Source organism: Musca domestica, unplaced genomic scaffold (assembly GCF_030504385.1).
Source record: "Musca domestica strain aabys unplaced genomic scaffold, Musca_domestica.polishedcontigs.V.1.1 15, whole genome shotgun sequence".
Classification (NCBI taxonomy): Eukaryota; Metazoa; Arthropoda; class Insecta; order Diptera; family Muscidae; genus Musca; species Musca domestica.
In genome coordinates this window covers 53669-78944 of record NW_026712207.1, presented here as the reverse complement: position 1 = coordinate 78944, position 25276 = coordinate 53669, and the positions used below count along the sequence as shown (strand labels likewise).

Sequence of the window (25276 nt, the reverse complement as noted above, 5' to 3'; positions counted from 1 at the left end):
AATTTATTTATCTAAATTTGAGGATAATTTATCTATCCGTTAATTATTATTTATCCACAAAACGGGGCAAGTTTATTTATCTACAAATGTGGATAAAATGATTATCCACAGAAGGTGGATAATTTATTTACCCACAAAACGGGGATAGTTTATTTATCCACAAAATGTGGATCATTGATTATTCACAAATGTTGATAATTTATTTATCCGCTTGGGTGGATAATTTATTTATCCACAAAACGTGGATAATTTGTTAATCCACAAATCGAGGATAATTTATTTATTCCCAAAACTTGGATAATAACAACCACGGAATATTTATTTGTCTACAAACATGGATAATTTATTTATCCACAAACGTGGATAATTTATTTATCCACACATGTGGATAATTTATTTAACCACAATTGTGGATAATATATTTCCCAAATCGTGGATAATTTATTTATCCACAAAGTTGGATGATTTTTTCATCCATAATCCTGGATAATATATTTATCCACCAACGTGGATAATTTATTTATCAACAAAATGTGGATAACTTAATTTAACTATCCACTAAACATTTCATTTATCCACAAAAAATGTATAATTCAATTATACGAAAAAGGAGAATAGCTTATTTATCCATAAAGATGGATAAACTATTTATCCAAAAAGATGGATAATTAATTGTAATACGATTATCCACAAAACGTGGTTAAATGATTTATTCGAAAACGTGGATTATCCATTCATGTGGATAATTTAATTATCCAAATTTGCGGAAAATTTAATTATCCAGATTTGAGGATAATTAAGTTATCCACAAAGGTGGATAATTTATTTATCACCAAACGCGAATAATTTATTTTTCAGTAAATGTCGAAACATATAGCATTTTTTACACACCACCGTGGATAAGTTATTTATCCATAGATGTGGATAATTTATTTATCCACAACCGTGGATAATCTATTATTCACAAATAAAGATAACTTTTTATCCCAAAAAATTGGATTATTTATTTATCCACAAAATTTATCCACAATGGTGGATGATTTTTTATCCACCAAACGTGGATAAATTATTTATCCACAGACGTGGATAATTTTTTTATCCGAATTTTTGGATAAATTATTTATCCAAAAATTACGAATAATTTATTTATCCTTTAAAATTGAATTATTTATTATTTATACGAATACCACCTTCCCATCCCTGTTGACCTGCATGTGTCCAAGTGCATGTGTGCCACTTGTCATCGTATTTTTTATGTAATCGAGACGTACTACAAATGACACAACCCAGAACGAAAAAAAAAATGAAAAGGACAGACACTGCGTGGGCGTAAGGACGAGTAAATATTTACGAGACAACAAAGGAAAAACGTACGGACACGGATAGAATGTAATTAAGTAGAAATGTATATTTGTTCAAGCATGCACGCACGCACACAGGCTTGGGCAAGGAGCAGCAAATAATCCTAATTAAATGATTTTCGCATTTTCACAAAAGGTCAAGAAAATAAAAGGGATAAGTGGGATAAAGGACTAAAAGGGAATGAGAAGAATACTTTTTTGACTTTTGAAAGGAGTTGTAATTCAGATTACCCATCCTTGGGTATTTCGAATGTAATTGGAAAATATTTGAAAATAGTATCTCCCACTTACCTTCATAATCGATTCGCCCATCTTGATCCAGATCCGCTATGGCCAATAGCTGTGTCAGCTGTGTCTCTGTCAGGGGCTCACCAATCATTTCCATGGCGGTTTGTAATTCATCACGGGTAATAAAGCCATTGCCATCCCGATCAAATACTCTGTAAATGAATTGGAGTGCGAAAAAACAACAAATTTACAAATTGGTTTACAACAACAACAATAGCAATGTAATTTTCAAGTAGAGCAATAAAAGGATAAAAAGGAAAAAAAAAAACAGTTTGACATTGTGGCTTTCACCAACACCACAGCTATCTACCACACACACGCACACACACAGAGGCAGGCAGTCATGTTGTGCAAAAGATATCAGATTTTTTTCTTCGCATTTGTTTTTCCCGAGGATTTATATAACACCGCACTTAATGGCTAGGCAAATCACAAAAACCGCAGAGAATGGAAGAGAAAAAAGAAATGTTGTAAAACGCATTTTGATGCTGACATCGGCTGGGCTTTTGTGGTGAAGGATGTAAGCTATGCAGGGTTAACGGCAAGGATGGGGAAAGCTGTAATCCAAGTTGATTTAGGTCCTTGAAAAATAATTTTTAAAAAATCCACGTTGCCTTTGGTCCTTGAAAAATAATTTTTAAAAAAATTCACGTTGCCTTTAGTCCTTGAAAAATAATTTTTAAAAAGTTCACGTTGTCTTTGGTCCTTGAAAAATAATTTTTAAAAAATCCATGTTGGTGCTTTGGTCTTTGAAAAACTATTTTTTAAAAAAATCAAGGTTACTTTTAATCCTTGAAAAAGTATTTTTTTTAATCCACGTTGCTTTAGGCCCTTTTAAAATAATTTTTAAAAAAATCCACGTTGCCTTTGGTCTTTGGAAAAAATTATTTAAAAAAAAATCCACGTTGCCTTTGGTCTTTGGAAAAATTATTTAAAAAAATCAACGTTGCCTTTGGTCTTTGGAAAAATTATTTAAAAAAATCCACGTTGCCTTTGGTCTTTGGAAAAAATTATTTAAAAAAATCCACGTTGCCTTTGGTCGTTGAAAAATAATTTTTAAAAAATCCACGTTGCCTTTGGTCTTTGGAAAAAATTATTTAAAAAAATCCACGTTGCCTTTGGTCGTTGAAAAATAATTTTTAAAAAAATCCACGTTGCCTTTGGTCGTTGAAAAAATGTTTTTAAAAAATCCAGGTTGCCTCTGGTCTTTGAAAAATTTTTTTTTTTTAAAAATCCACGTTGCCTTAGGCCCTTGAAAAATAATTTTTAAAAAATAAACGTTGCCTTTGGTCCTTGAAAAATAATTTTTTAAAAATCCACGTTGCCTTTGGTCCTAGAAAAATAATTTTTTAAAAATCCACGTTGCCTTTGGTCCTAGAAAAATAATTTTTTAAAAATCCACGTTGCCTTTGGTCCTAGAAAAATAATTTTTAAAAAATCCACGTTGCCTTTGGTCCTTGAAAAATAATTTTTAAAAAATTTAGGTTGCCTTTGGTCCTTGAAAAATAATTTTTAAAAAATTTAGGTTGCCTTTGGTCCTTGAAAAATAATTTTTAAAAAATCCACGTTGCCTTTAGTCCTTTGAAAAATAATTTTTAAAAAATCCACGTTGCCTTGGGCCCTTGAAAAATAATTTTTAAAAAATCCACGTTGCCTTTGGTCCTTGAAAAATAATTTTTAAAAAATCCACGTTGCCTTTGGTCCTTGAAAAATAATTTTTAAAAAATCCACGTTGCCTTTGGTCCTTGAAAAATAATTTTTAAAAAATCCACGTTGCCTTTGGTCCTTGAAAAATAATTTTTAAAAAATCCAAGTTGCCTTTGGTCCTTGAAAAATAATTTTTAAAAAATCCACATTGGCCGTTTGGTCCTTGAAAAATAATTTTTAAAAAATCCACGTTGCCTTTGGTCCTTGAAAAATATTTTTTAAAAAATCCACGTTGTTTTTGGTCCTTGAAAAAAGTAATAATTTTTAAAAAATCCACGTTGCCTTTGTTCGTTAGAAAATAATTTAAAAAATCCACGTTGCCTTTGTTCGTTAGAAAATAATTTAAAAAAAATCCACGTTGCCTTTGTTCGTCAAAAAATAATTTTTAAAAATTGAAAAATAATTTTAATAAAATCCATGTTGCCTTTGGCCTTTGAATAATAATTTTTAAAAAATCCAAGTTGCCTTTGGTCCTTGAAAAATAATTTTTAAAATTTGGTCCTTGAAAAAATATATTTAAAAAATCCTCGTTGCTTTTGTGTTCCAAAAAAATCCGAGAGTATTGGCTTGTCCAAAACTCAAAACTATTTTAATGTCCCTTTTAAAAGGGCATGGCATTTTGAGCATGTCCTGCTGATAACATTTATGCCATATGTTACCATACGCAACCACTTGTCAGACACAAAACACTTTGAGGAGGACCACAACAAAAACCAACAACTACAACAATTCCTCCAATTCACCTTAAAAACGTGCATCCAGTTGGGGGTTATGTCATTTTCAGATGACTCCAGCCGAGAGCGAGCAGCCATCGAGGAGACAAACCACTGTGCCACATTCATGTTCAAGTGGTTAAATGGTCCTACAAGCACCCACACATTCATACATCACACACACAAATACACACTTTCAAACTATTGAACAGAGGCATGGATACATACCTAAATGCAGCAATTAAATCCTGGGTGACATCATCCAATTCATCGGGTTTGCTGGCGTTTTCCTCTTGTTGCTGTTGTTGGTGTTGCTCGTCGCGCAGGGCCTGTATGCGACCCACCCATTGCAGGAATTCCGCTTCATTTATTAAACCATTACCTAGATGACGGGAACAATGGCAGCAGCAGCAAACACCAATAAGCCATCGGGTATTACAGAATTTGCAATAACGTGTCGGCAAACATTGTTGTCGTTGGCAGGGTACAGCAGGGCGAGAGAGTGGGGAGAGAAAAAAATACGAATGCAATTAAAACAATGAAATCGTAGCAAATAACTAAAATACTTGTTTCCCCCCATCATGAAATTAAAAATGAAGTTATTTCCTATAACTTAATTAGAAACGGCGAGAGATGGACCAATGGAATTCGGAGGGTTTGGTAGGGGAAGTCAAAGTGAATTCCTAAAAGGAATTTATGGATAGTTAGAAAAAATATAATTATATAAAACATTAATTTTCTTAATCCACCAAATGTCTCCTATTCTCTATTCAGAAGATATTTTTTTGGCGTGATTTATAGAGGAGGCCCCTGAAGGGTTTCCTATCTAAAGAAGAAACTTTGAAGGGTCTTATATCCAAAGAAGGCTCTTTGAAGGCTCTTCTATCTATAGATGACCCTTTGATCCTCTATCTATAGAAGGCCCCTTTAAGTGTCTTTAATAAGTAGAAGGCCCATTGAAGAATCTTCTGTCCATAAAAGACCCTTAGAAGGGTCATCTATTTAATTTTATTCAAAGTAGGTTTGTTCTATAACAAACTCTAAAGGGACTTCTACATGTAGAAGGCATATAAGGTCTGTAAAGGGTCTTCTATCAGTAGAAGGTCCTTTTAAGGATCTTATTTCTATATAAAGCCATTTGAAGGATCTCATATTTATAGAAGCATCTTTGAGAGATATTCTATCTGAAAAGACATTTTACAGAGCCTTCTACCAATACAAGGCCCTTTACAGGGTTTTCTATCCCTGGAAGTCCCTTTTAAGAGTCTTATATCTGTAGAAGTGTCTTTGGAGGGACATTGAAAAATATTTAAATCCACGTCCCTTTTGGACATTGATTTTTTTTAAATCCACGTCCCTTTTGGACATTGAAAAATATTTTTTTTTAAAAATCCACGTCCCTTTTGGACATTTAAAAAAATATTTTTTTTTTAAAAATCCGCGTCCCTTTTGGACATTTAAAAAAAATATTTTTTTTAAAAATCCACGTCCCTTTTGGACATTTAAAAAAAATATTTTTTTTTTAATCCACGTGCCTTTTGGACATTGAAAAATATATTTTTTTAAAAATCCGCGTTTCTTTTGGTCCTCGAAAAAATATATTTTTTTAAAAATCCGCGTTTAAAATATTCTTTAAAAAAATATTCTTTAAAAAATCCACGTTTGTTTGATCCTTGAAAAAATATTATTTGAATAATCCACGTTTATTTAATCCTTGAAAAATTCCACCTTCCTTTTGGTCCTTGAAAAAATATTTTTTAAAAACCCACGTTCCGTTTGGGCCTTGAAAAAATATTCTTTAAAAAATCCACGTCACTTTTGGTCCTTAGAATTTTATTTTTAAAAATCCACGCTCCTTTTGGACCTTATAAAAATATTCTTTAAAAAATCCACGTCACTTTTGGTCCTTGAAAAAATATTCTTTAAAAATCCACGTTTATTTGGATACTTAAAAAAATATTCTTTAAAAAATCCACATTTATTTGGATACTTGAAAAAATATTCTTTAAAAAATCCACGTTCTTTTGGTCCTTTAAAAAATATTCTTTAAAAAATCCACGTTTCTTTTGGTCCTTTAAAAAATATTCTTTAAAAAATCCACGTTTATTTGGATTCTTGAAAAAATATTCTTTAAAAAATCCACGTTTATTTGGATTCTTGAAAAAACATTCCTTTATAAATCCACATTAACTGATCTTTCGGTCCTTGAAAAAATATTCTTTAAAATATCCACGTTCATTTGGGTCCTTGAAAAAACATTCCTTTATAAATCCACATTAACTGATCTTTCGGTCCTTGAAAAAAAATATTCTTTAAAAAACCATGTTCCTTTTGGTTCCTTGAAAAAATATTCTTTAAAAAATCCACGTTCCTTTTTGGTCCTTGAAAAAATATTCTTTAAAAAAACCACGTTCCTTTTTGGTCCTTGAAAAAATATTCTTTAAAAAATCCACGTTCCTTTTAATCCTTGAAAAAATATTCTTTAAAAAATCCATATTCCTTTTGGTCCTTTAAAAAATATTCTTTAAAAAATTTACGCTACTTTTGGTCCTTGAAAAAATATTCTTTAAAAAATCCACGTTCAGTTTGGTCATTGAAAAAATATTCTTTAAAAAAATCCACGTTCCGTTTGATCCATGAAAAATTATTCTTTATAAGATCCACGTTCATTTTTGTTCCTTGAAGAAATATTCTTTAAAAATTCCACGTTCATTGGATCTTTGAAAAAATATTCTTTTAATAGTCCCCGTTTCTTTTGGTCCTTGAAAAATATTTGTTTATATTCTATAGGCAGAAGATCCTTCAAATGGCTTCCTTAGATGGAAGACCCTTCAAAGGGCCTTCTATAGATAGAAGACCTTTCTAAGGTCCTTCTATAAATAGAAGAACCTTCAAAGGGCCTTCTATATATAGAAGACCCTTCAAAGGGCCTTCTGAAGATAAAAGACTCTTCAAAGGATCTTCTATATGCAGAAGAAAGGACCTCAAAGGACCTTTTATAGATAAAAAAATAATTCTTTAAAAAATCAACGTAAGTTCTTCCTTTGATCCTTGAGAAAATATTCTTAAAAAATCCACGTTGGTTCGTCTTTTGATCCTTGAAAAACTATTCTTAAAAAATCCACCTTGGTTCGTCCTTTGATCCTCGAAAAAAATATTTTTTAAAAGATCCCCGTTCCTTTCGGTCCTTGAAATAATATGGAGCGTATGATTGTTGTCATCACGTATACGCAATGAAGCCATATGAGTTTCTTCTGAAGCTTCTGAGTTTCGGAAGGCGAATTTTCATTGAATCCTCTCCATGAAAGACCTTTTGAAAAGTCTTTCATCTATAGAAGGCACTTAAGGAGCTCAGAAGCTTCAGACGAAATTCAAATGGTCTCTTTGCGTATACATTATAACAACAAGCATACGCTCCAGTGGCCAAGTTATTGCATTATTAAATAATTCATTAAAATAAAAAGAGATTTCAAACTGTGCATAGAGATTTAGATTTTTTTCATATTTCCAATATCTGGAAAAAATAATAACCATATCTGTCACAAAACCAATGGAGAAACCTGTATTTTAGGTCCAAAAAAAATATGTTGCTTAGGACCATAATTTCGCGCTTTTTTCTTGAGAAATCACAAAAAATCAAATGAGGAAAATAATTTAATACTCCTCCTGGTCTTTCGCTCTAATTTTTTATTTCCATAGATTTTTTTCTAATCACAACGTGTTTTCTATTGGCACTGAAAAGGTTAACTGTCACCAAAGTCGCCTTGGATAACGTGCTTGAGTTTCTACGCTCTCGTTTTGGTGGGCGTATGTTGAATGAGCGTTATTTGTACAAAACATGTTAATAATACGCAGTGAGGTTCCACAACAGCGGTTAACAGGAAGTAAATGAGGTCAGGGATACAAGGAGAGAGAGTGACATGGCATCCTAGCAGCGACGAAGAAAACGTGGCTTAAAACCGGAAATTAAATATTTTTTCACTAGAAACTATTTAAGTTTGTTTTTTTCGAAAGAAGTGAGTTGGCAGGAATTACTTTTTTGTAAAAGAAAAGGGAAGAAGAAAAATTGGGAATGGTGGCTGGGAAATACCAAATTTTACTCCCAAAGTTCAATGTAATTTCCTAAGAAATTTATATTCATTTTTGTTTGATTTTCGTATGTATTCTGCCGTTGAATTTTTATTGTCCATGGAATAAAATTTATTGTCATTGTGGAAGGCTATTTCAATGAGGCAATAAAGGTTAAGTGGCAAAGTTATGGGGCAACCTGTCTGGCGCTAATAATTCCACCAAATTTCATTGATATTTTCCATTGTTATTTTGTACATGGGGTGTGTTGAGAATTTCAGGCTATACACATGTGTTTGAAGAAGGGTTTAAAGTAATTCTATCAAAATATCAAAAGAGAGCTATGAACGTATACGTTGTGATATTAATTATACGCACCAAAGTTCAAGCTATTAAATGCTTGAGTACGACATATTGAAAAAATAATAGGGACTACCTGTATTAAGGCCTCGAATATTATACTCCCAATTTTAAAACTTAGTCATAATTTCAAAATTTTTGCAATGACGGGAAACTATGTTATAAAATTATAAAAAATATATAAAATGCAAAGCAGCTCCATGCCCATTTTTTTTAGAGAGGCTGTATTTTCATTTCAAGACTCAACATTTTTCCAAATGAAAAAAGGTCCTGTTCTGATTTTTTTTTTGTTACGGAATCCTAGACCTATTTTCGAAATTCGATAATAGTAATATTCTCCATTTGTACCAAATTATCAGTCCTAAAACTCTCATAAATAATCTCTTAAATCCCTTACACCTCTAAGCTTCTCCCATAAAATCGCCAAATTTTACATTGCCTTAAGAGAGGCTTAACAACCAAATGCCTCGATTAGCGATTCACTGCAAAGCGAATTATGTTCATTTCGGATAAACGAATGCCATATGACAAATGTGGGCGGCTCAGTTGTAATCTACCCAGCAAGTATGGAATTATCACCTCTCAAATTTTGGGGGGCATGGGAGGCAAACAATTTGCCATTGTTTGGGGATTTTTTCGGTTACACAACTAAGCGATTATTGTTTTAAGACCATTTTTCATGATTGTTTGCAATTGTTGCTGATGTTATTTAAGTGGTTTTCAAAAACAAAAAATTTTAGCTTTTTTATAAAAAAACATTACATTTTGAATTGTTATTGTATTATTGTTATTTTAATTGTAGATGAAATGCATTATTTGTCTAGTGCCTAAATGTATGCTATTTACAAGGTTGGAATTTAGTAAGGCAAAAAAACTTATAATATAAATATGAGACCGGCATTCCGTTCTTCACATGGAATTCAGGGACGTTTCTCTTATTCTTTCTCAGAAAGGCTATCACAGAAACAGTGATTTACTTGGGTTTCAAATTAAATGGAAAAGAAGGAAATAAAAAAGGAACACTGGTGCGTATAATTGTTGCCGTTATGTATACGCAGCCGGGTACTCAGATGAAACATGAACTTGCAGTTGTAAACAGTTGGCAGGTTATATTAAAATTTTAGAGCCACAATTTTCTCAATTTTTCCACATTTTTACACAAGGGATTAGTTGGCTCCAACAAAAAGGAGGAGGGTTTTTATTTTTTTAACAAGAGACTGCTTTAATTAATCGAGGTACCATACACTTGAATTTGGATCTATTTTTTTGTTCTTCGCCTGGAATTCAGGGACGTTTCTCTTATCCTTCTCAGAAAGGCTATCACAGAAACAGTGATTTACTTGGGTTTCAAATTAAATGGAAAAGAGGGAAATAAAATAGGAACTCTGGTGCGTATAAGTGTTGCCATAACGTATACGCAGCCGGGTACTCAGATAAAACAAGAAATTGCAGTTGTAAAAAGTTGGCAGGTTATATCAAAATTTTAGAGCCACCAGCTTCTCAATTTTTCCCCACTTTTACAAGGAATTGGTTGGCTCCATCAAAAAGGAGAAGGGTTTTTATTTTTTAACAAAAGACTGCTGTCCTCATGGACTGGGGTAACTTGTATCTATTTTTTTTTTGAACTAAGAACCTTGAAAAATTTCCCAAAACTGTGCATAATGCTGCTGCCAATGCTGTAGAACATGGTTATATTTTTAAACCTTTTCAAAACTATGCTTTTAAATTATGAAAAAAAGAGAAAATAAAATACAGGGGAACATCGATGCGTATAAATGGTGACATTAAGTATACGCAGGAATTTCAGTTTAATGACGTCCAGGAATACAAATGTGCGTGTGTGGCTATTGGGTAGAGAAATAATCAGAACATTTGCGACGTCTTTTAAAAAAATGCTAAATTTGTCGAAAATATTAGAGGTTTTTTTATAAACAAAAAATTGGTGGTATTTTTTTTATGGCACATATGAGGTATAGACAGTTCCTATGTTCACAGACATACAATGAAATTTGATATAGAATATTTCTTCCTTTAACAGTTTCCCCAAAAAACGGGAAATTAAGGGAGAATTTGACTTGGAATGAAAATGTGTTAAATTAGAAGTAAAGACGTAACACAGAAAGGATGAGATGAAAAAACTGCAACCAATTTCAGACTGCTGTCATTTCTAAGCCACTCGTCCGACAGCTGTCAAAATTATTCCAGTGACAGCTCATAATATTGTCTACAAGGGTACAAAAGCATTTTGGTGAGAATTTTCCAGAAAAAAAGTTATTCGTGATTCGAAATTCAAGCGTGATAGTGTGATTTCTTTATATTTGGCTGGGAAACCACCAACCAAGTGGCTATCGTTAGAGCACTCCAGCATGTAAATATGAATAAATATTTTGTGTCCCGTACCATCCCTCGTTACCGATTACGTGATACTGGCAGCGTAGCCCGACGTCAAGGAAGTGGATGGAAGAAAACAGCAACATCAGCAGAAATGGTTCGAAAAGTAAAGATGTGACTTGATCGAAACCCGCGTCGCAATGGCCGAAAAATGGCTCGTGAGCTGAACATATCGCAATATTCCATTCGGCAAATATTAAAAAATGAGATCGGGGTAAAGCCATTGAAATTCCAAAAAGTGCAAGAACTTACGCCGCAACAGAAAGAAAATAGACTCAAAAGAGCTAAAGACTTGTTTCGCTTGGCCGAAAGTGGTGAAGTGCCGAATTTTGGGTTCTCCGTCTCCGATGAGAAAACATTCGCTGTCCAGCATTTTGTAAACAAACAAAATGACCGTTTTTACTTGCCAAAGAGGTCAGCTGAAAATATGCAGCTTCGGTTGGTCGCCAGAACTCAAGCGCTGGTCATGGTGGTAGTGTGGGCCGCCATAACAGCCGATGCTCGCTCTCCGCTCGTATTAATCCAACGTGGCATCAGAATAAATGCCGAATATTATATCGAAAATATACTGGAGGGTGTATTAAAGCCTTGGGCACGCAAACATTTTGGCCGCAGACTTTGGGCATGCCAACAGGAATTAGCACCATCGCAATCAGCACGCGCCACCCAAGAATGATTACAAAATTAGGTTCCTCGCTTCATGGCCACCAAGCACACAATGGTCACCAGGATACCCGGTGACCGGATACCAATCCTTTGGTCTATGGTTTCGGGAGTATTTTGGAAAGCAAGGTTGGCACTAAAAAATACCAAAGTGTCGATCACCTCAAGCAAGCACTTCGCCGGGAATGGGTCAAAATACCGCAGAGCAACATTCGGGCAGCGTGTGACTGATTTCATTGGCCGTTTGAAGGCCATAATTTGTGCCAAAGGTGACCAATTCGAACAAATCTAAACCTATTCAAAAATTTGATACTATTTCCGAGATTTTTTGCTTTCATTCAATAAAATTTGAAAAAAATGGAAACAATTATGGCATTTGACTTTGTTGCAGTTTTTTTTATCTCACCCTGTATATTAAATATACAAAGTTATTTTTTTCAGAGACCCACAATGAAATTTGATTCAGAATATTTTTTCATTTGGCAATTTCCCAAAAAAAATGAAGAATTAAGAAAGGTTTTGACTGGGATGGAAACGTAGCAAATTAGCATTAGTAAACGCGAGCAAATATTTTTTTCCTTTGGTTTATAAAATTCGAACGTAATTTTCTTAAAAAGTATTACACCAAGATATGTATAGTTTATTCGGAAATTTCTATCGAAATTTCGTGTGGAATATTTCTTCTTTTGACACTTCCGCCGAACAATCATGTTTTCTGGGAGATTTCGACTTAGAAAGGAAACGTATTGAATCAGCAGTAAAAACGTAAACCCATAATTTTCGTTTGAAATATTTAAATTTCTAACGTCATTTTCTTAGAAACTATTGAACCTAGATATATGGTTCATTCTGAGATTTATAGTGAAATTTGATTTAGAATATTTCTTCCTTTGACATTTTCCACAAAAAATTACGTTTTAAGGGAGATTTTGACTATTAAATTAGGAGTAAAAAATGTAAACACATTATTTTCACTTGTAAAATACAAATTTCTAAGGTAATTTTCTTAAAAACTATTACACCTAGGCGTATGGTTTATTCTGAGATTTGTGGTGAAATTTTGTGCAGAACAACTCTTCTTTTGATAATTTTGTCCTAAAAAGAGATTTTATGTTATTTTTAGGTATTAACTCCAAAAAAGGCCATGGAAAAATTGATCAAATAATTAAAAAAATATTTTCGCTTTTTTTTTTTTTCTTTTTGTCAACATTGATTTGAAAATTATTTTGATATATAATGAAAATAGAGATTTCTTTTCCTTGGTGACTTATAGTGATATTTTGTGCAGATTATTTCTTCTTTTAACACTTTCCACCTAAAATGAGATTTTATATGACTTTCATGCATTAACTTGAAAAAAGACCAAAGAAAAATTTATCAAAAACAGTAGGGGGTTTTCCGTTTTTTTTCACCATATTGATGGTGGTGATTTTCGTAGGATATAGTGAAAATATTGATTTCTCTTCTTTGATGACTTATAGTGAAATTTGATGAAGAATAACTTTGTCATCCTTCTAAACTGATGCTTTGCAGGATGAATTTGCATAAACTCACATAAAGTATAGCTTTAATAACGTAAACCTATAATTTTAGTTCTAAATATTTAAATTTCGAACGTCATTTTCTTAGAAACTACGGAACCTAGTTAAATGGTTCATTCTGAGATTTATAGTGAAATTTGATTTAAAATATTTGTTCCTTTGACATTTTCCACAAAAAATTAAGTTTTAAGGAAGATTTTGACCTGGCATGGAAACCTATTAGATTAGGAGTAAAAAAATTAAACACACTATTTTTACTTGTAATATATAAATTTCTAACGTAATTTTCTTAAAAACTATTACACCTAGGCATATGATTTATTCTGAGATTTGTAGTGAAATTTTGTGTAGAACAATTCTTCTTTTGATACTTTCGGCCTAAAACGAAATTTTATGTTATTTTTAGGCCTTAACTCCAAAAAAGGCTAAGGAAAAAAATTGATCAAAAAAATTAAGAACAATTTTCGCGTTTTTTATGGCAACTATGATTTGAATATTTTCCCGATATATAATGGAAATAAATATATCTTTTTCTTGGTGACTTATGGTGAAATTTGGTGCAGATTATTTCCTCCTTTAAGACTTTCCATCTAAAATGAGATTTTATATGACTTTCATGCATTAACTTGAAAAAAGACCGAAGAAATATTTATAAAAAACAGTAAGGATTTTTTTGCGTTTTTTTCACCATATTGATGGTGGTGATTTTCGTAGGATATAGTGAAAATATTAATTTCTCTTCTTTGATGACTTATAGTGAAATTTGATGAAGAATAATTTTGTCTTCCTTCTAAACTGATGCTTTGCAGGATAAATTTGCATAAACTCACATAAAGTATAGCTTTAATAACGTAAACCCATAATTTTCATTCTAAATATTTTCATTTCTAACGTCATTTTCTTAGAAACTATTGAACCTAGATAAATGGTTCATTCTGAGATTTATAGTGAAATTTTATGTAGAATCTTTCTTCCTTTGAAGCTTTCCACAAAAAATTAGTTTTAAGGGAGATTTTGACTTGGGTTGAAAACCTATTAAATTAAGAGTAAAAAATGTAAACACATTAATTTTACTTGTAATATATAAATTTCGAATGCATTTTTCTTCAAAACTATTACACCTAGACATATGCTTTATTCTGAAATTTGTGGTGACATTTTGTGTAGAAGAACTCTCCTTTTGATACTTTCGGCCTAAAACGAAATTTTATGTTATTTTTAGGCATTAACTCCGAAAAAAGGTCGAGAAAAAAATGATGGAAAAAAATAGGTAATATTTTCGCGTTTTTTTTTGTCAACATTGATTTGAATATTTTCTTGATATAGAATGGAAAGAGAGATTTCTTTTCCTTGGAGACTTATGGTGAAATTTGGTGCAGATTATTTCCTCTTTTAACACTTTCTACCTAAAATGAGATTTTATATGACTGTCATGCAGCAACTTGAAAAAAGACCGAAGAAAAATTTATAAAAAACAGTAAGGATTTTTTTGCGTTTTTTTCACCATATTGATGGTGGTGATTTTCGTAGGATATAGTGAAAATATTGATTTCTCTTCTTTGATGACTTATAGTGAAATTTCATGCAGATTATTTCCCCTTTTAACACTTTCCACCTAAATTGAGATTTTATATGACTTTCATGCATTAACTTGAAGAAAGACCGATAAAAAATTTATCAAAAACATTAGGGAACTTTTTCGCGTTTTTTCACCATATTGACTGTGGTGATTTTCGTAGGATATAGTGAAAATATTAATTTAACTTCTGTGATGACTTATAGTGAAATTTGATGAAGAATAATTTTGTCTTTGACGTCATCCTTCTAAACTGATGCTATGTAAGAGAATATTGCATAATTGCACATAAACTACATTTTTAGCCTAAAATGGGTTTTCAATATTTGTCCATTCCTGTCGTTTATATAAAATGTAGAGTTTTGATGTATTTCGAAATCATTATTAGAATTGCATGACAAATAATTGTGTAGAATATTTTCACCTGCTACAATTCCACTTAAAGGGAGTTTTTAACCATATTTTCAAAAAAGGTCCAAAAAAACCTTTGGCGAATCGCTTAAAAATTATCTTCACATTGTTAGTACTAATATTACCCACGACACTATATACCTAAAATGCACGGATTTCAAGAAAGCTTAAAATGAAAATTGCATGCAAAAAAATATATGGCGTATAAGTAGTGGCAGTACTCATACGCACCTTTTTCTACCCTACACCACAAGGTGGTCAGGGTATTATGTCTTTGTGCATTTGTTTGTAACAGGCAAAAGGAAACGATAGACCCATAGTTCCTTTTGATGATCTGCATAGAATCACATTCTGAGTCGATTTATGCATGTCTGTCCGTCCGTCTGTCTGCCCGTCCGTCTGTCCATGTATTTTTGTGAACAAAATGCAGGTCGCATTTATTATCCGATTGAGATGAAACAACATTTGTTTGGCCCAAGGACAAACCCTATTGAAATTCATCCGATTTGTTATTTTTGTCCTCCGCAGCCGTCATATGGCACTCTGTAACAACAATATTTGGGGGAATATAGCAAATAGAGCTCAGAAATACCTTTGCTAAATTTTATCGAGATCGGTTCAGATTTGGATATAGCTCCCATATATAACTTCGTCCGATTTACCTGTTATTGTGCACTAAACGTCTAATATTTGTCCAAATGGGATGGAATTTGGCACGTACAACCGAATTGAGTCTAGAAGCTAGTATGCCAAATTTGGTGAAGATCGGGGTTCAGATATAGCTATAGCTCCCATAAATACTGCTCATCCGATTTGTTGTATTAGCTACCCACAGCCGTAATATGCACTCCATAATAACGATATTCAGGGAAATATATGAAATACAGGTGAGAAATATTTTTGCCAAATTTTATCGAGATCGGTTCCGATTTGGATATAGCTCCCATATATATCTTTATCCGGCCCCGCCCGACTTTAAGACTTTCTTTACTGGTTTTATTTTTTTAAAAATTTCCCCAACAATCCTTTGTAAGCAACCCCTCCATAACCCCAGAACTTTGCCAAAAAACTGACATTTAGTCCAAAAATAATAAATTTCGATCTTTATCCGCTGCTGCCACTGCCACCGTTCTGTCATGTGACAATCCTTCACAGTTGGTGGCATTTAAGTTTATTGTTTGTTTGTTTGGCTTGCCAGTTTTTTTCTCCCTTTCTCTTGTTTTCATTTTGGCGCCATTAGGCTTTTATGTCTTGAACGAACAGAGAAAAAGGAAACTTTTGCAACAACAAGCACAACAACAACGAGAGCAGCTATCAAGGTAACACTCATTATACACATATACTTATTGTTGTATTTTTTTCATTTGTTGTTGTTGAAGATGATGATGATGATGGCTGTGGCATAGAAAACAACCATTACCCACTCAAAAAAAATCTCTGTGACATTGCCTTGGCTGGCTGCCTGCCTTCCTGCCTTCAGTTGTGTTTTTTCTTTTTTTTTTCTCTGAGATATTTGAGACGCCAGATATCCAAAATGCAATATCAAGGACGTTGCATTGAAAGCCGGCACCCATATCTCTCGGGGTATTATGTATGTGAATGTGTGTATGTGTTTGTGAGGGGGTGGGGGGAAGGGTGGAAATGCTTAAGGATAAGTGCCCTTTATATAAAAAAAATACAATATAAATAACAAAAACCAAATAAAACAACAGCAACAACAATAACAACAACAACACAAAGGTAACTTTGTTGGCAACTGTTGATAATTGTTGAACGTTGATGGTGAAATGTTGAAGGTGGGTGGGCCAGGTTGTAAATTGTGAAGGGCGACAGTGGGACCAATGTTGGGACTGAGAAAAAAGAGGAGGTAACAATATATTGCAGGTAAAATAGAGGTCGACAGAAATAGAAAAACCCTGGTTTTACTGTCAAACTAACGAAATAACAGCAGGCCTGCATGCGTATACGTAATGACAACAATTATACGCACTGGAGTTGCTAGAGTTACTCATATGCCAGATTTTTTTTAAATTTACAGTCAAAGATTTCTTGGAATTCCGTGCTTCTTTGGTATATAGTGTATTGGACAATATACATAACAATACGTAGATTATTTGGGTCGAAATTTGTAAACCTCAAGCGACTCATCAAAGAGGTCTTTTTTTGGTACTTTTTTCAAAAAATGGCTAGAAACTCTATTAAAACGGATTCGTAGGAAGTGAAAATATTCTACAAAATTATTTGTCATCAAATTCTACCAAAGGTCTTAGTATATATCAAAACTCTACATGGAAACTTCAGGAATTCATACATATTAAATTCACATTTTAAGGTTAAAAACGTATTCTATTTAAATTTATGCCAAAAACTCATACAAAACATTATTTTCGGAGGATGACGCCAAAGACAATAATATTCTTCATCAAATTTCACTATAAGTCATCAAAGAAGAGAAATCAATATTTCCACTAAATACTACAAAAATATTTCCGTCAATCTGGGTGGGAAAAAATAACGCGAAAAAATTCCCTAATATTTTTGATCAATTTTTCCTCGATGTTTTTTCAAGTTTATGCATAAAAATAACCTGAAATTTGGTTCTAGATAGAAAGTGTTAAAAGAGGAAATAATCTGCACCAAATTTCAGCACCAGGGAAAAGAAATCTCTATTTCCATTATATATCAAGAAAATATTCAAATCAATGTTGACAAAAAACGCGAAAATATTTCTTAATTTTTTGATCAATGTTTCCATAGCCTTTTTCGGGGTTAATGCCTAAAAATAACATAAAATTTCGTTTTAGGCCGAAAGTATCAAAAGAAGAGTTTTCTGCACAAAATTTCATTTTAAATCTCAGAATAAACCATATGCCTAGGTATAATAGTTTTGAAAAAAATTACATTCGAAATTTATATATTACAAGTGAAAATTATGTGTTTACATTTTTTACTCCTAATTTAATAGGTTTTCAACCCAAGTCAAAATCTCCATTAAAACTTATTTTTTGTGGAAAATGTCAAAGGAAGAAATATTCTAGATCAAATTTCAATATAAATCTCAGAATAAGTCATACACCTAGGTTCCGTAGTTTCTAAGAAAATGACGTTCGAAATTTAAATATTTAGAATGATAATTATGGGTTTACGTTATTAAAGCTATACTTTATGTGAGTTTATGCAAAATTATCCTGCAAAGCATCAGTTTAGAAGGATGACAAAATTATTCTTCATCAAATTTCACTATAAGTCATCAAAGAAGACAAATCAGTATTTCCACTATATCCTACGAAAATCACCACCATCAATATGGTGAAACAATGCGAAAAAAAATTCCCTAATGTTTTGATAAATTTTTCCTCGGTCTTTTTTCAAGTTGCTGCATGAAAGTCATATAAAATCTCATTTTAGGTGGAAAGTGTTGGGGGAGGAAATAATCTACATCAAATTTCAGTATAAGTCACCAAGGAAAATAAATCTCTTATTTCAGTATATTTCAAGAAAATATTTGAATCATAGTTGCCATAAAAAACGCGAAAATATTTCCTAATTTTTCGATCATTTTTTTCCTTGGCCTTTTTTGGAGTTAATGCCTAAAAATAACATAAAATTTCGTTTTAGGCCGAAAGTATCAAAAAAGTATATTCTACAAAATTCTTTGTCATCAAATTCTACCAAAGGTCTTAGAATATATCAAAACTCTACATGTTATGGAAACTTCAGGAATTAATAAATATTAAAATCTCATTTGAAGGTAAAAAACGTATTATATGTGAATTACTACCAAAAACTCAAACAAAACATAATTTTAGAAGGATGACGTCAAAGACAAAATTATTCTTCATCAAATTTCACTATAAGTCATCAAAGAAGAGGAATCTGTATTTCCACTATATCCTACGAATATCACCACCATCAATATGGTGAAAAAAACGCAAAAAAAATCCCTACTGTTTTTGATAAATTTTTCCTCGGTCTTTTTTCAAATTAATGCATGAAAGTCATATAAAATCTCATTTTAGGTGGAAAGTGTTGAAGGAGGAAATAATCTACATCAAATTTCACTATAAGTTACCAAGAAAAATATATCTCTACTTTCATTATATATTAGGAAAATATTCAAATCAATGTTGCCATAAAAAAACACGAAAATATTACCTATTTTTTTATCATTTTTTCTTTGGCCCTTTTTGTAGTTAATGCCTAAAAATAACATAAAATTTCGTTTTAGGCCGAAAGTATCAAAAGAAGAGTTGTTCTACACAAAATTTCACCACAATTCTCAGAATAAATCATATGCCTAGGTATAATAGTTTTGAAGAAAATTACCTTAGAAATTTTTATTTTACAAGTGGAAATAATGTGTTTACATTTTTTACTCCTAATTTAATAGGTTTTCAACCCAAGTCAAAATCTCCCTTAAAACTTAATTTTTTATGGAAAGCGTCAAAGGATGAAATATTCTATATCAAATTTCATTATAAATCTCAGAATAAGTCATACACCTAGGTTCCGTAGTTTCTAAGAAAATGACGTTCGAAATTTAAATATTTAGAATTAAAAATATGGGTTTACGTTATTAAAGCTATACTTTATGTGAGTTTATGCAAATTTATCCTGCAAAGCATCAGTTTAGAAGGAAGACAAAATTATTCTTCATCAAATTTCACTATAATTTATCAAAGAAGAGAAATCAATATTTTCACTATATCCTACGAATATCACCACCATCAATATGGTGAAACAATGCGAAAAAAACATTCCTAATGTTTTTGATCAATTTTTCCTCGGTCTTTTTTCAAGTTAATGCATGAATGTCATATAAAATCTCATTTTAGGTGGAAAATGTTAAAAGAGAAAATAATCTGCACCAAATTTTAGTATAAATCACCAAGGAAAATATATATTTATTTCCATTCTATATCAGGAAAATAGTGATGCCAATGTTGCCATAAAAACATGTTTTTGATCAATTTATGCACAGTCTTTTTTCAAATTAGTGCATGAAAGTAACATAAAATTTGGTTCTAGGTAGAAAGTGTTAAAAGACGAAATAATCTGCGAAAAATTTCACCATAAGTCACCAAGGAATTATATATCTGGAAAATATTCAAATAAATGTTGACAAAAAAAAAAAACGCGAAAATATTTCTTAATTTTTTGATCAATTTTTCCATGACCTTTTTCGGAGTTAATGCCTAAAAATAACATAAAATTTCGTTTTAGGCCGAAAGTATCAAAAGAAGAGTTGTTCTGCACAAAATTTCACCATAAATCTTAGAATAAACCATATGCCTAGGTATAATAGTTTTGAAGAAAATTTAATACGAAATATTACAAGTGAAATTATGTGTTTACATTTTTTACTAGTAATTTAATAGGTTTTTAAGCCAAGTCAAAATATCTCTTAAAACCTAATTTTTTGTGGAAAGCGTCAAAGGAAGAAGTATTCTAGATCAAATTTCACTATAAATCTCAGAATAAATCATACATCCAGGTTCAATAGTTTTTAAGAAAATGACGTTAGAAATTTAAATATTTCAAGAGAAAATTATGGGTTTACGTTTTTACGGCTGATTTAACACGTTTCCGTTCTAAGTCGAAATCTCCCTCAAAACATAATTGTTTGGCAAAAGTATCAAAAGATGAAATGCTCTACACAAAATTTCGACATAAATCTCACAACAAACTATACATCTAGGTATAATAGATTTTAAGAAAATTACGTTCTAATTTTATAAACCAAAGGAAAAAAATATATGTTAACGTTAACTACTGCTAATTTGACACATTTCCATCCCAAGTCAAAATCTGCCTTAATTCTTCAATTTTAGGGGAAATTGCCGAAGGAAGAAATATTCAGAATCAAATTTCATTGTGGGTCTCAGAAGAAAATAAATTTATATATTTAAGGGTGAGATAAAAAAAAACTGCAACAAAGTCAAACGCCATAATTTTTTCCATTTTTTTCAAATTTTATTGAATCAAAGCAAAACATGTCGGAAATAGCCTCAAATTTTAGAATAAGTTTAGATTTGTTCTAATTGATCACCTTTGGTACGAATTATGGCCTTCAAACGGCAAATGATATCGTCACACGATACCCGAATTTTGTTCTGCGGTATTTTGACCCATTCCCGGCGAAGCGCTTGCTTGAGGTAATCGACACTTTGGTATGTTTTAGTGTCAACCTTGCTTTCCAAAATACTCCAGACACCATAGTCCAACGGATTGGTATCCGGAGGTTTTGGTGGCCATTGTGCGCTGGAAATTGGAGCGAGGAACCTCATTTTGTAACCATTCTTGGGTGGCGCGTGCTGAGTGCGATGCCGCTGAGTCCTGTTGGAATGTCCAGGGTCTGCGGCCAAAATGTTTGCGTGCCCAAGGCTTTAAAACACCCCCTCCAGAATATTTTTGCGATAATATTCGGCATTTATTCTGATGCTACGTTGGATTAATACGAGTGAAAGAGGCCATCGACTGTTATGGCGGCCCACACCATCGTCATGGCCAGCGCTTGAGTTCTGCTGGCCAACCGAAGGTGTACATTTCCAGCTGACCTCTTTGGCAAGTAAACACGATTATTGTGTTGTTGTTTACAAACTGCTGGACAACGAATGTTTTCTCATCGGAGACGGAAAAAACAAATTCGGCTGTTCACCACTTTCGGCCAAGCGAAGCAACTCTTTAGCTCTTTTGAGTCTATTTCCTTTCTGTTGCGGTGTAAGTTCTTGAACTTTTGGGAATTTCAATGGCTTTACCCCACCCCGAGCTCGTTTTTCAATTAAGCTCGTTGCCGAATGGAATATTGCGATATGTTCAGCTCACGAGCAATTTTTCGGCCACTGCGACGCGGGTTTCGTTCAAGTCGCTTCTTTACTTGTCGAACCATTTCTGCTGATGTTGCTGTTTTCTTCCGTCCACTTCCTTGACGTCGGGCTACGCTACCAGTATCACAGCAACGAGCGATGGTACAAGACACAAAAGATTTATTTACATTTAAATGCTGGAGTGCTCTAACGATAGCCACTTGATTGGTGGTTTTACAGCCAAATATAAAGAAATCACACTATCACGCTTGAATTCCGAATCACGAATAACTTTTTTCTGGAAAATTCTCACCAAAATCCTTTTGTACCCTTGTAGACAATATTATGAGCTGTCACTGGAATAATTTTGACAGCTGTCGGATGAGTGGCTTAGAAATGACATCAGTCTGAAGTTGGTTGCAGTTTTTTTCATCTCATACTGTATGTGTTACGTCTTTACTTCTAATTTAAGACATTTTCATTCCAAGTCAAATTCTCCCTTAACTTCCCATTTTTTGGGGAAACTGTCAAAGGAAGAAATATTCGAGATCAAATTTCATTGTGTGTCTCTGAACATGGGAAATCTCTATACCTTATATGTACCATACAAAAATACCTCCAATTTTTTGTTTATAAAAAACCTTTAATATTTTCGACAAATTTAGCATTTTTTTTAAAAGTCGCCACAAATGTTCTGATAATTTCACTACCCAATAGCCACACACACACATTTGTATTCCTGGACGTCATTAAACTGATATTCCTGCGTATACTTAATGTCACCATTTATACGCATCGATGTTCCCCTGGATTTTATTTTCTCCTTTTTTTCATTATTTAAAAGCCTAGTTTTGAAAAGGTTTAAAAATATAATCACGTTCTACAGGATTGGCAGCATTATGCACAGTTTTGGGAAATTTTTCAAGGTTCTTAGTTCAAAAAATAGATTCAAGTTACCTCAGTCCATGAGGGCAGTCTGTTGTTAAAAAATAAAAACCCTTCTCCTTTTTGATGAAGCCAACTAATCCCTTGTAAAAGTGTGGAAAATTTGAGAAAATTGTGGTTCTAAAATTTTGATATAACCTGCAATCTCTTGATTATACAACTGCAATCTCTTGTTTTATCTGAGTACTCGGCTGCGTATACGTCATGTCAACACTTATACGCACCAGAGTCCCTATTTTATTTCCCTTTTTTTCCATTTAATTTGAAACCCAAGTAAATCACTGTTTCTGTGATAGCCTTTCTGAGAAAGGATAAGAGAAACGTCCCTGAATTCCATGAGAAGAACAAAAAAATAGATCCAAATTCAAGTGTATGGTACCTCGATTCATTAAAGCAGTCTCTTGTTAAAAAAATACAAACCCTTCTCCTTTTTGTTGGAGCCAAATAATCCCTTGTGTAAAATTGTGGAAAAATTGAGAAAATTGTGGCTCTAAAATTTAATAAAACCTGCCAACTTTTTATAACTGCAAGTTCACATTTCATGTGAGTACTAGGCTGCGTATACGTCATGTCAACATTTATACGCACCAGAGTTCCTATTATATTTCCCTCTTTTCCATTTAATTTTAAACCCAAGTAAATCACTGTTTCTGTGATAGCCTTTCTGAGAAAGGATAAGAGAAACGTCCCTGAATTCCACGTGAAGAACGGAATGCCGGTTTTACATTTTCGTTGTTGGTTTTTACTTGCCATGCAAATTCTAACCTTGTAAAATAGCATACATTTAGGCACTAGACAAATAATGCATTACATCTACAATTAAAATAACAACAATAATACAATAACAATTCAAAATATGTGTTTTTTATAAAGAAAAGCTAACATTTCATTGTTTTTAAAAACCACTTAAATAACCTCAGCAGTAATTGCAAACAATCGTGGAAAATGCCATTAAAATAATAAACGCTTAGTTGTCTAACCGAAAAAAAACCCCAAACAATGGCAAATTCTTTGCCTCCCATGCCCCACGAATTTGAGAGGAGAAAATTCCATACTTACTGGGTAGATACAACTGAGCCGCCCCCATTTGTCATATGGCATTCGTTTATTCGAAATGACCATAATTCGATTTGCAATGAATCGCTTATTGTGACATTTGGTTGTTAAGCCTCTCTTAAGGCAATGTAAAATTTGGCGATTTTTTCGGGAGAAGCTTAAAGGTGTAAGGGATTTAAGAGATTATTTATGGGAGTTTTAGGGCTGATAATTTGGTACAAATGGAGAATATTACTATTATTGAATTTCTAGAAATAGGTCTAAGATTCCGTAAAAAAAAAAAAAAAAAAAAAAAAATTAGAAGAGAAACTGATTTCATTTGGAAAAAATTGAATCTTGAAATAAAAAAAACAGCCTCTGTAAAAATGCGGCAGGGAGCTGCTTTGTATTTTATACATTTTTTATGATTTTATAACATAGTTTCCCGTCATTGTAAATATTTTGAAATTAGGACCATATTTTAAAATTGGGAATACAATATTCGAGGTTTTGATACAGGCAGTCCCTATTATTTTTTCAAATATGTCCAAATCGTACTCAAGAATTTAATAGCTCGAACTTTGGGGCGTATAATTAATGTCACAACGTATACGTTCATAGATCTCTTTGGATATTTTGATGGTATTACTTTAAAACCGTCTTCAAACACATGTGTATAGCCTGAAATTCTCAATACACCCGATGTACAAAATAACTATGGGAAAATATCAATGAGATTTGGTGGAATTATTAGCGCCAGACATATTGCCCCCAAACTTTGCCACTTAACCTTTATTGCCTCAGTGAAACAGCCTTCCAAAATGCCAATAAATTTTATTCCATGGACAATAAAAATTCAACGGCGGAATACATACAAAAATCAAACAGAAAAGTACAAAAATTTCTTAGGAAATTACATAGAACTTTGGGATAAAATTTGGTTTTTCCCAGACACAATTCTCAATTTTTCTTCATTCTCTTTTCTTTCATAAAAAAATAATTCTTGCCAATTCACATCTTTGGAACAAAAAACTTAAATAGTTTCCAGTGAAAAAAAATATTTAATTTCCGGTTTTAAGCCACTTTTTCTTCGTCGCTGCTTGTGTGCCATGTCACTCTCTCTCTCTCTCTCTCTTTGCACCCATGGCCTCATTTACTTCCTGTTAACCGCTGTTGTGGAACCTCACTGCGTATTATTAACAAATAACGTTCATTCAACATACGCCCACCAAAACGAGAGCGTAGAAACTCAAGCACGCTTATCCAAGGCGACTTTGATGACAGTTAACCTTTTCTGTGCCAATAGAAAACACGTTGTGATTATAAAAATCTATAAAAATAAAAAATTAGGGCGAAAGACCTAGAGGAGTATTAAATTATTTTCCTCATTGGATTTTTTGTGATTTCTCAA

General features: G+C 32.5%; 1 protein-coding gene across 1 annotated transcript in view; it reads right to left on the bottom strand.

Moving 5' to 3' along the window:
• LOC131801202 (calcium-binding protein E63-1-like) overlaps positions 1-25276 on the bottom strand; it is a gene marked incomplete at its 5' end in the record, with an annotated part of 78624 nt that overhangs the window by 14493 nt on the left and 38855 nt on the right. Inside the window, 2 exons of the mRNA XM_059119438.1 lie at positions 1653-1801; positions 4298-4451. Of these exons, the coding sequence (XP_058975421.1) occupies positions 1653-1801; positions 4298-4451 (303 nt within the window). The remainder of the gene's footprint in view (positions 1-1652; positions 1802-4297; positions 4452-25276) is intronic.